At 34.1% G+C, this 11,983-nt stretch overlaps 2 protein-coding genes and 1 pseudogene across 2 annotated transcripts; 2 read left to right on the top strand and 1 right to left on the bottom strand.

Moving 5' to 3' along the window:
• Positions 1-764: 764 nt before the first annotated feature.
• Positions 765-5,969, top strand: LOC107959481 (uncharacterized). The gene is made up of 5 exons (XM_041081837.1): positions 765-1,872; positions 2,310-2,774; positions 2,873-3,928; positions 4,306-4,489; positions 4,924-5,969. Exons 1-5 carry the CDS (start codon positions 835-837, stop codon positions 5,898-5,900), a joined length of 3,720 nt encoding a protein of 1,239 aa, XP_040937771.1. The 5' UTR covers positions 765-834; the 3' UTR covers positions 5,901-5,969.
• Positions 5,970-8,140: 2,171 nt separating this feature from the next.
• On the top strand, positions 8,141-10,392 carry LOC107899339 (mitochondrial outer membrane protein porin 2-like; annotated as a pseudogene).
• A 618-nt stretch (positions 10,393-11,010) lies between these two features.
• Positions 11,011-11,718, bottom strand: LOC107899345 (60S ribosomal protein L26-1). Its single transcript, XM_016825033.2, has one exon. It carries the CDS (start codon positions 11,623-11,625, stop codon positions 11,185-11,187), a length of 441 nt encoding a protein of 146 aa, XP_016680522.1. The 5' UTR covers positions 11,626-11,718; the 3' UTR covers positions 11,011-11,184.
• Between the last annotated feature and the right edge of the window lie 265 nt (positions 11,719-11,983).

The following is an 11,983-nucleotide window of genomic DNA, read 5'->3' as shown; positions in this document are numbered from 1 at the left end:
CTTTTAGTTCCACTCTTTCCTTTTTAGATTTTCTTTCTTTAAATAATCAAGTATTTTCTTTTATAGTTTTATTAAGTTTCTCTCAGCATCACATATGCTTTCATCTCACTTATAGCTACTATTCTTTTTATTTTCATTTTTCTTTGGTTAGGTGATTGGATTACATAAAATTGGACTAAAAATATATATAAGAAGTAAAAAAAAAATTTATTAAAATATGTTTGAATAAGTTTTTTAAACGATTCAAACGATTTAGTTTTTGGTTTAATAACGATTTTGAACGATTCAATTAAAAAATATTCAACATCTTTACTCGCATTATTGATTAACTATTCCTAATTCAGTTAGTCTAATCCCAACAACAACCCTTTTAATTTCATGAATTCAAAATAAAAAAATTATATTAATAAATATTCATTAAATTGATTAATTTATTTAATTCATAAATGGTGAGAATTAAATTTGTTTTAAATTAATTTGATAAAATATATAAATATTGAAGATTAAATTTATTATTATATTAATATAAAATATACCACATTAACTTTTCGTTAACAATTTAACCGAAGGATGTCCAAAATATCAAATATTGAAAATACTAATGATAATTTTTTTTTATAATTAGATAATGAAAATAAAAGCACCCTAATAATTAAATTATTACCTGTAATATTCTTTATCCTAAAATAATTCTTTTACAGCCAAGCAGGCCCAACCCAAACTCTACGATTCATCGTCCCCAAAAATTAAAAATTGAACGGTTTCTTCATTTCCCCCCATTTTTGTTTTTCAAACTCTCCCGATCTTATCCTGAAGAGGGGGAAAAGTAAAGCTATGGAGAAAAGGCTCCGCTCCTCCCTGAAGTCCTCTGCCGGGGACTTCCTCTCATACGCCGTCAAACTATCCCTTAAATCTTCAAAATCAGCTCTCAAAACTCTCGTCCACTCCATTCCTCCTTCTTCCCCTCTCTCATCCACTCTCCCGCCTTGTCTTCACCTCTCTATCTCCAACTCAATTCTCTCCTTCCAAAACGGACCAACCCACCCTGAAGCTGACTCCTCCCGTTCCCCGCCCGCCAAACGCTCCCGCCGCTCGACCCGAAGCTCCAACCCTGGAGACAACCAACCAAACAACAATAGCGAAACCCTCCGCGTTCTCGCTTATATCACCGGCTTATGCGTTTCGCATCCCCGGAACACGTTTCAACACTCCGAGTTAATCGCATCCATCCGTTCCTTGCACGATAGCATCATCCTTTTCGAGTCGGATCCGGGTTTATCTTACGAAATAGCGTGTTTATGTGAAGATTGGTGGAAACAGAACTTACCAGAAAAGGACACCCTCATTTCGCAAACGTTGCCCTTTTTGCTCTCGAAGTCGTTAACTTTGAAGAAAAAAGTGGATGTTCACAAAGTTTATTCGCTCCGCGAGGCCTTCAATTCCTTCGATTTTGAAGACGAAAGCATCGAAGATCTGAAGCTGTTATTAATCCGATGTGTCATCGAGCCTTTGTATTTGAAATCGGATGAAGGAAAGAGATTCGTGGCGTTTACATTTGGGTTAAGTTTGCAGTTTTTGAAGGAATGTTTGGCGATGATTAAAGCACAGATTCCGTTTGGTAGGAAATCCATGTTGGAAGCTTACGGAGAGATCGTGTTTAAGGGATGGAAAGGGGTTGAAGGAGAACTGAAAAGGGAAATTGAAGCCGGGTTCTTGATGGGTTTAGTTGAAGGAGCCATACATGCAAGATCGAAAGGTTTGGGAAGTAGTATTAGGAGGGTTTTAGGCGGCTTTATTAATCAGAGAACAGTTGATGGAGTTGAGAAGTTGCTTTTTAGACTAGCTGAGCCTGTGATTTTCCGTTCTTTACAGGCAGGTGATCCTACTGCTTTTTTTTAATGCTTTGTTTACTGATTTTGTGTTCATATATTTTGGATACAACATTAATATGGCATTTTCTTAGTTCCTTTTTTTGTTGAAAGAATTAGAGAGACTGAAAAAGGAAGTTTGGTTAAGAAAGCAAATAAACTCTTTTGAAGGATGTAGAATCAAGGTTTTGATTCTAAGAAATAAGCTACATGAATTTTCCCCCCTCATATAAAATAGTTCTGTTTAAATTGGGGTTATATTTAGTTACAATTTGCAAATATTCTTGCCACAAGTTTCATGGAGGCAAAAACCTTTTTGGATCAGATATCTTTGCCCTGTCAACTAGGATAACTTCTGGTTTGTAACTTGACATATTTCTAGTCTGGTATTGGGTGTTTTGGATGACATCTATTTAATCGAGCTGCGTGGTCCTTGAACAGGTTACAAATTCAAATGTTCGCCAAAATGCATTGCATTTACTTCTAGACTTGTTCCCTTTTGAAGACCCTGATTCCACTAAAGAGGCTAAAGATACATTGCTGGATAGACAGTTTTTTTTGTTGGAGAGATTGATCATGGATGATTGTCCTGACGTGAGAGTTATTGCTGTAGAAGGTTGTTTTCGCATTCTCCATTTGTTTTGGGAAGTAATACCTCCACCTACCATTACAAAGATGATCACAAAAATTTTTGATGAAATGGCATTTGACGCTTGCCATGAAGTTAGGCTTTCCACATTGAATGGCATTATATATTTGCTTGGCAATCCACAGTCTCATGAAATTCTTAAAGTGCTTCTGCCAAGACTGGGGCATCTGATGTTAGATAATGTTCTTTCAGTAAGAGTTGCTATGGTAGATCTCCTTCTTCTTTTAAAGGACATACGAACTTTCCAATTTAATAAGGTATAAAGTACATTTCACATCTAATTTTGCATCAGCAGTGCTTTAATTCCTTTCTCTTAGGGTGGCTGTTGATGTTGTTCATTTTTCTATTTTTGAAGGTGATTGGTTTAGAAGTCTTGTTGAATAAACTTGCAAGTGACCAATCTCCGGTTGCTCAGAAAATTATAAGACTGCTTATGCCATCATACTTTCCTGCAAGACTAGACGTTGAGGAGGCATGCGATCGCTGTGTCACACTTATGAAACGGTCTCCACTTGCTGGAGCTAGGTTTTGTGAGTTTGCTTTATCAGAAGGAGCATCTCCTAAATCTATGATGGAACTTGTCAAGGTTTTCATCAGCTTACTGTTGTCAAATGCTAAACTTGAAGAACCGGTGGTTGAGGGTTTACTGGTTGCATCAGCCAATCTTTGCAGGAGCCTAGCAAATGAGCGAAATCAGCAGGATGTCCTTAAAGAGTTGTTTTCTGGTGAAAGAGTTAAGCGTTTATTAGCTGTTGCATCGACTGCTCATGCTAGGTCTACTGTTTTTGACATGTTATCCACCACTGCTTCAGATGATGTAGCTGGGCTCCTTGGAGATTGCATGAGCCTAATCACTGATTGTAGTGATTTATCCGAAAATTTGGAAAAACAGGCTGAAGTGAGGTCTGCCCACAAATTATTGATATCATGTCATGCCTTTGATAATATGTTTGAGGCTCAAACAAGGCTCTTGCAAAAAACTGCCTATCGTTGCCATATTAAATTTGACACACAAGCACCAAAACAGAATGTTTCTCCTGCAAAAAGAAAGAAATCAAAGTCTTCATCAAAAACTTCTGTTAAATGGAAACATGTTGGAGGAAAAAAGTCATCCAATTTCAAGGATGATTATTCAGTTGCTGTTGGAGTATCGTGGCAGATAAAAGATATGCTTTCTTCCGAGGATGCTCGGAAAGCTATGATGGGTTCTCAAGCTTTGGAACTGCCATTCCTTGCTTTAAAGGTTATCTCTGAGGTCAGCATTGTCCAATGTGAGTATTATGAGTATATGGATCCATATCCAGTTTTGGCATATACAGCTCTTGCTCTGTATATGGCTGTTCAAAATGCTACCACTGAATCTGGTACAAAGAAGGATGATCGGATCAACTCCTCAGGTTTAATTTCAAAGGCAAGTTACGATGTTGACTTTTCTTTAACTTCAATGCTCATTTCAAAATTCCTTTCTCTTTGCTTTACAGAGTTATAGCTGGTGATTTGATCTTATTTTTAATTCTTCTACAGTAGGATTTGTCAAATCTTAAATGAACTAGAGGATTCCTTTGCATTGTGTATTTGTGTTGGATTTTGTAAATCAGGCTACATTGTTATGGTTTTGACCTGGTTGAAGTTTGTTACTAGGATTAAATATTTGGACCTGCTACCACCTGTTTCTCTTTGATATTTAATGCTATAAATATCTTATACATAAAAAAAAATATATTATGGTTCTAAGTAAAATGTCACTGATGGGCTGAGTGCTTATCTTTTTCGTTAAACTTCTGACAGGCAATGCTAGACCAGGTATTGGATCACCTGCTTGATTGTACAGATAAGCTGTTTGAGGCAGGTGACTCGGAAAAGAATGGTAAATCACTTCAAAAATCTAAGCAGGACAACAGCAAGAGCGCCACACGTCTTGGGCAGAAACGGAGAGAACCTCAAATAGATGCCTCTAGCTCTAATACCAATGGTAAGAGATTAGGAAGAAGGCATGTGGACATATTACCCAAAGTTAGATGCATAAGCATTCATATCAAAGCATTTAGTGTGGATATAGACAGAAGTGCTTTTAGTAATACGTTCCTAAAATCTAAATGATTATAATCCATTTGGGAATTTGTATATGTAGCGGTGGGTTTAGACTTGGATTTAGAAATAAGTATATTGTTTGGAAATCCACTGGTATTAACTTCTATTTCTGGACTAGGAGAGACGCCTAACACAAAAATCTAGATTAGGAGTGATCTGTTGTATTAACTTCCATTTCTGAAGGCGTCATTGTGGTTCCTTGTTTGTCAAGTTGTTTGAATTCTCATGCAAGCTTTTTATGACTTTTTTATAAAGAAAATGGCTGTAAAAATAATAGGTTATGACTGAATGCATTGGTTTTGTTTATTCATGTAGGATCTGCCTACGCCAAACAAAAACAGACATCAAAGAAGGTGAAGATGTTCACAACAGTTCTCAAGTTCATCATTGATTCTATTGCAATGGGTTTTGCTTCTCGTAACCATACTAGGTGCTTGAGGTTTACATCATCATACGTTCAATACATCATCTCTTGCTTAAGGCAGCTATCTAAAGATAAATCCCAGTTGAAGGAAGAGAAATCAAAGGAATGCTTTATGTGTGTGAAGAGCTCTTTCAGCTATGCATTTAAGTTACTGAATCTAGTCCATAATGCTGCCACTGAAGCTTCACCTGCACCAGTGGAGTCCTTTTATCTAGCCAATGATTTGCTTGATCTGATCATCTCAGGTGAATTGTTTTTGGGTTCTACTTATGCTGCTCAACTTGTTGCAGCAGCAAAGCCTTGGCTCCCTGATTTGATTCTGGCACTAGGTTCTACAAGTATGCACGAGCGGAGCATAGAGAGACCATATTTGACTGCATTGGATCACATTAAGCTCCATTTTCCATCATGGCCCCTAATTTTGGCAAAGATCGAGCTTGCTGAAATGAGTGAACATGATGATCTGGAAGAGGATGATAGAGTTTCTGAACCAGAATTCACCGAGTTCAAGAAACTCATGGGAATTATCATTTCATTGTTAAAGGGAAATCGCAGCATACTGGATGCAGTTGGCGTTATCTTCTTGGCAACCTCAGTTGTTGGGCTAGATAGGAAGGACTTTTGTCTGCTACTTGGACTGCTAAACTTTATTTGTCTGAAGTTGATTGGACAAGAAGACCGCGAATGGCGTGGACTTGACATGATGCTGGTTTCTCTGCCGGACATGTATCCTCGTATTGAGCGAGAGATCGAAGAACAAGATGAAGAAGATGAAAGCCATGATAGGTTAACTAACGCCAGAGCATTGCTTGAACCTGTTTGGTTCTATCATGTTTATGAAACTCAAAGGTTTTCAGAGGTCGAATAATAGATGAAATACATAGTAATGTCTCTTGGTAATAAGGGCAGCTTTTGAAAATTTTAGAATTTTATTGAAGAGTGCCTTTATTAAGTTTTAAAATTAATTAATTACTATTTATAATAATATTATATTAAACATTATATTTAGAATTGAATTGATGATTGAATCAGTTAAGTTATTAATTTTTGATTTAGTTATCATTTCAGTTTTAATTAAATAAATTATTTAAAAAATTATAAAAATAAAAAAAATCATAGAATCAGATTTTTTTTTTTGTTTCAGATTTAATTGGTTTAGGGTAATTTATTTTAAAATCGGTTCATTCTTTTGTTTGATCAATATTTCCAGCACATAGTTAATGAAAGATTAAAAATTTTGTGAGTATGATCTAAAGTATGACATGTAGTTATCTTGTATAGTAATAAATATATATATATGAAAAGAATCAAACATAGGATAATCCTTTAATTTATTTGTAGAATTTAAAAAACTACAGTTTGAGTAATAGTAAGTTGCCAACAATAAAAAATAATTTAAATGTAAAAGATATTAAAATGTGCAACATAATTAAGAAAAATATAAATATTTAGGTAGTGTTTAGAAAACCATTTAATAATTGGATTTGAGTATAATTAATTATATGTCTTGCAAAAGGGGAAAATTAGAGTAATTATATAAGTAATTACACCTAATTTAATTTTTAAAAAAAAATATTTTTATACAATTTATAAAAATTATATTATAAGTGTGAACATGTATGAGTGTTTGGGATGTTTATAAAAAAAAATATATATTATAAATCCTAAAAAGTATATTATGAAAATAATTTATATATTTTATAAAGTTATGAAAAAAATATTATTTAAATCCTAACTCTTTTTTTTTTAATTTATGACAATTAAATCTATTATAAAAAATAATTTACATATTATAAAAGTATTATAAAATATTTATTTATAAAAATTTATGGCAAAAAAGTATTGATCTATTTTATTTATGTCTCAATGTTATATATTATAAAAATAATATACTTATTTATAAAAAATGTTATAACTTTTTTTATCATAATCTATTTATAAAAAAATAACTTTTTAAAGTTATGACAAAAATATGAGAATTACAATGAAAGATTTGAACAACTCATAAAAACATTTTTTTTATAAATATTATATTATTTTTAACATAATTTACATATTATAAAATTGAATATAATCTAGTAGATTTTTTTTTCTAATATTAAGTTTATATAAATTTTTATAATTGAAGCTATAGATTATTTGTTATTTAGACTTTGAATCTAAATAATATAAGGTCGATGCTAATTCTGCAAATAGAAAAGATTTTCTTGTACTATACAATGGAATATTATACCATTTAAAAGTATGGTGTCAGACACAAACACGATAGACAATTCGTAAACTCTTTAATTTAAGATATTAAAGGTTTCGAAATGTGGTTGAGAAAATATTTGTTATTTTTTTTAAAAAAAATTCTCATATCAACATCACTTTAGTATAATATAAAAAAAATAAAGATTAGATTATTTCAACATATTGCATATTTCATAACTTCAATCATAGGTTGAATTGAGATGATCTATACTTTGAAGAGTAAATAGAAGAAGAAGATATTAATAATCTTAATTATGGATATTCAAATTCAAATGATAACGAACTCGGTTAAGTATTAATAGATAATGATAAGGAGCGTATGTAAATATTAAAGAGAAAATAACCTAACAAATATGTATTAAAGCAATTAAAAAAAATTACATACGATGTTTAACTGTATTATCAACTATTTTTTTAGACTAATATAATACATGTGATGACTTTTTCAGAAATTATTTTTATCATAATAATAATTTTGTAAAATAAATAATATAATTTTAAAAAATATAAATAATATAAGTGTGTAATGAGAATTTATATTATCAAATATGAAATAAGAAATTTAAAGAAATTGTAAACTAAATAAGAAATTTAAAGAAATTGTAAACTAAGTATAGCTTTGGGTGTTACTTTATATTGGATTTTATCTAATCATGTGTTTTATTTGTTTGATTGAATTAATTAGGTAGGCCCTTCAGATGATTATACTATTTTAATAATTATAATTATAATTATAATTTTTTTTGCAAAAGTCAATAAAATCAACGGTGAACAACACGCCAACCCTGAAAGGATCGCACCTAATTATCACATAATCTTTCTTTCTTTTTTTTTTTTTTCTTTTTTGCAAATTTTGTGTTCATTTCCACCCATTATTTTTTCAAAAAAAGTTTGTCCAGTGCGATTCTGTTTAACCAAAATTGATTCTTTCTCTCCCAATTTGTGAGATCTTTTTCTTTGGTAGTGATGAGTAAGGGACCGGGACTGTTCGTCGATATCGGCAAGAGAGCCAAAGGTAACCAAATCCTCTTATCTTCTTCGTTCTCCACCTACGATCTTTTTCTTTTATCGACTTTGGAATTTCTCCTTTTGCGTTTACTTATATCGGTTTATCTTCTCTCTCTTCTCCTTTTGAATGCTTAGATCTCTTGACCAAAGATTATACGTCGGATCAGAAGTTCACGGTTTCCACTTATACTGGCGCTGGAGTGGTATGCCAACGTCATTTCTTTTATTTGAATTTAACCAATGATTATATAGTCTGGATAGGTTATTCTTGGATGATATGCCGCTTTGCTTGCTTAGATCTTTTATCAACTGACTTTTGCTGTCGATTGAATAAGGTGCTCAGATGAATGCAAATATTAAAAAAAAAAGAAAATTGTGGTTTTTAGCAGATTTCTGTCTCATTTGTTTAAATTGCTTTAAATATTGAAAAGGAAATGAGAAAATGTAGAGGCATTTGAGAAGTTAAGGTTCTTGTTTTTTCCTCTTGTTTAGTTTTTTTACCCATTTAAAAGAAATATTTGTCTTTGAGGTGATTTCCCTGAATTTCTCATGAACCAGCATTATCTTTGAATTCCAAGATTTGTTACTGGTTGTTGCTCTGAATTTATGCACATTTTGTATTTGATCTCAAGGTATTGTTGGGTGAAATTGATGTTGTCTGACCAGTTGTTATGCTTTGAAAGGAATTAAGAGGGCATTTAATCTTGTGCTATGCTTTTCTACTTCTCTAGGTTTTTTTTTTTTTTGATGAGCTGCTTGATGTATCTGCTGAACCTTAATGTATTTTAGTTAACCTGGATCCTCGTGTTCTGACTATTATGGAACCATTAGAGGATATCTAGATTCTCTGAAACCAAAACATTCCACTGGTATTTATTGGCTAATTTCCTTTTTCCTTCAATTCAGGCCATCACATCAACTTCTCTAAAGAAAGGAGGACTTTCTACTGGGGATGTTGCTGCACTATACAAGTACAAGAACACTCAATTTGATGTCAAAGTTGATACCTGACTCTAATGTAGGTTCTTACATCCTTGGTCTGGAAACTATTTGCCTAGTTGAGCCGAGAATCTCATTTTTTACATTGTTTGGACAGATATCGACGACGATGACATTCACTGATATTCTTCCCTCCACTAAGACTATTGCGTCATTCAAAGTGCCTGATTATAACTCTGGCAAGGTAGGAATTTACCTCTTATAAGCAGAAATTTTTCTCAGGATAATGAGTTTTGATGTTTGAAAATGGGAAGTTTCTATCTGCTATCTATTTTGCAGCTGGAGGTTCAGTATTTTCATCACCATGCAACCTTCACAACAACTATTGCTCTGTACAAGACGCCAGTTGTTGATGCCACAGCAACCATTGGCACACCTTCTATTGCTTTTGGAGCAGAGGCAGGTTATGATCCTACCAAAGGCAATTTTACAAAGTACACTGCTGGTATTAGTGTGACAAAACCAGATTCATGCGCTTCCATAATTCTGTAAGCTTTTATAAACTAAACCATGAATCGAATAGAAAGTAAGCACTTTCTAATCTTTTGGCACTAATTCCTTTCTCTCTTTTTATTTTTATTTTTTTATTTTATTTTTTAAATCCAGAGGAGACAAGGGAGACAGCATAAAAGCATCTTATGTGCATTATCTGGACAACCTGAAGAAGAGCGCTGCCGTGGGCGAGATCAGCAGAAAGTTTTCAACAAATGAGAACACGTTCACTGTTGGAGGGGCTTACGCTGTTGATCATCTCACACTGATTAAAGCTAAGCTCAACAATCATGGGAGGCTTGGAGCATTGCTGCAGCATGAAGTCATACCGAAGTCATTGTTGACGGTCTCTGGTGAGCTTGACACCAAGTCCTTGGACAAAAGTCCTCGCTTAGGATTGGCCTTTGCTCTGAAACCCTAATCAATTATTTGCAACCCAATGATGCTTTTAAAGATTTGATTACGATTTTTTTTTGTGGTGATTTAAAATGGGGGTGTCAATAAGTTGCTCCACAGGCGATTAATATTCATTTCTAGGTTCGCATTTCCTGTGTATGGATGATTGATACTTTCGGCTTTCAATGATTCAGATATTGGAAGTTTTGATCCGATTTGAGCCATTTTGACATTGGCACATTTATGCCTCCTTGTATTGAGTATTTCTTTGATTTGGTAAATGCTTTATAGCTGTCTTGATTTGCTACCTTTGAATGATCTACAAACGCTTATTTGTTCCAGTTGCCTTCAAAGTTCCTCCATACACAGTCCCCTAAAGCTTACCGGCTACTACCTCGACCAAAAGAAATGGTGGATTTCGAGTTTCAAGCTCGGCTTTTCTCCAAGTGGTATCATCCCAATCCCATGGACAAATGGATTATCAATGAACACCCAATCTAATGTCGTTTTGGATGCAAATGAACTCTTTGAATCCCTATCCCAATGGACTGTCAATGCTTTTCAAGAGAAACAGCTCAACTCTGCATATCCATATCACAAGCCATTGAATGGATGGTAGGTAGTGATGTAGCATTTCAAAGAAACCACTCAATTTGGTGTAGTTGTTGAATAAAATGATTGACAATACAAAAGCATTATGAAGACCAAAAATAGAATCTTTATAGCATTAGTTTCAGACAATGCTTAAACGTAGCAGATTCTTTGCACAGCCATTTCCATGTATTTAACATTATAAGTTCCATGCCTACGAATTTGATCATGCAACCAAATAAAATGAAAACAAAAATTGCAATATATAATAGCATTATCAAAGTCTACAAAATCCCAGATTCCTCATCCAATAACATGAAGATAAATACTATGAAAAATGATGTCCAATAGTTGCAAACTCCGTAAATTGTAACATAACAAAGGATATCATAGCAATGAAAAACAAGACAACCTTAATCAACACTCTGCATGATATCCTCGGCAGAGAACTTAGTACCCTTATCCTTATCAGCAGCAGCCCGTCCCTTAGCCTTACGGTCCAACAACGACTTCCGGTCCTTGTCCAGCCTCAGCTTGGTAATGACAACCTTGGATGGGTTAATCCCAACGTTGACGGTCGACCCGTTAACTTTCTCCCGGGTGATGCGCTCGATGTGGATCACCCATTTGCGACGGTAGACTTGAACAACTTTCCCTTCCCGGCCTTTGTAAGTCCCACGAACCACTTGGACCTCGTCGTCCTTGCGCACTGGCATGGACCGGACGTTGTACTTGGACCTCAAATCGGATGAGAGTGGGGCGCTCATCAACACACGGCGGACCGACGAGGGTGCCGTGAAATGGGCCTTGCGGCTCTTGCGACGAGAGGAGGAGACTCGTGGGTTGTACTTCATTTTTGCTGTGGGGAAAGGGGTTTGAATCCTCTTCGACTCGGCGACGGCCAACCTAGAGTTTGAGTAGTAGGGTATTGAGAGAATATATGGCGGTAACTAGGGTAAATTTAGGATTTGTTGGGCTTTAGGACTATTTTTCTGGGCCTTTTTGTGGGTTGTGGCCTAACTTGGATTTGGATTTTCCTTTTCCCTCTCCTATCTGATTAAGATTTTTTAAACCTAATATCGGTTTTGATATTTAATATATTTATGGTTTTTTTTAATTTTATTAATTCATTCAAAGCTATTAGATATTTATTTTTGAATATATTAAAAAAAACTAATAATTTATTAGCTTAGGTGCTATTTGATAGATGTT

Source organism: Gossypium hirsutum, chromosome A11 (assembly GCF_007990345.1).
Source record: "Gossypium hirsutum isolate 1008001.06 chromosome A11, Gossypium_hirsutum_v2.1, whole genome shotgun sequence".
Taxonomy (NCBI): domain Eukaryota; kingdom Viridiplantae; phylum Streptophyta; class Magnoliopsida; order Malvales; family Malvaceae; genus Gossypium; species Gossypium hirsutum.
Note: the sequence above shows the minus strand (reverse complement) of the source record. Positions and strands in the feature narration are given on the sequence as shown.

What these genes read in the sequence shown, in the direction of transcription:
- LOC107959481 (XM_041081837.1), top strand. Translation starts at nt 835, where the DNA reads ATGGAGAAAAGGCTCCGCTCCTCCCTGAAGTCCTCTGCCGGGGACTTC. An exon ending in TGATTTTCCGTTCTTTACAG is followed by an intron (nt 1,873 to 2,309) that starts GCAGGTGATCCT and finishes GTCCTTGAACAG; the next exon opens with GTTACAAATTCAAATGTTCG. An exon ending in GAACTTTCCAATTTAATAAG is followed by an intron (nt 2,775 to 2,872) that starts GTATAAAGTACA and finishes CTATTTTTGAAG; the next exon opens with GTGATTGGTTTAGAAGTCTT.
- LOC107899345 (XM_016825033.2), bottom strand. Translation starts at nt 11,625, where the DNA reads ATGAAGTACAACCCACGAGTCTCCTCCTCTCGTCGCAAGAGCCGCAAG.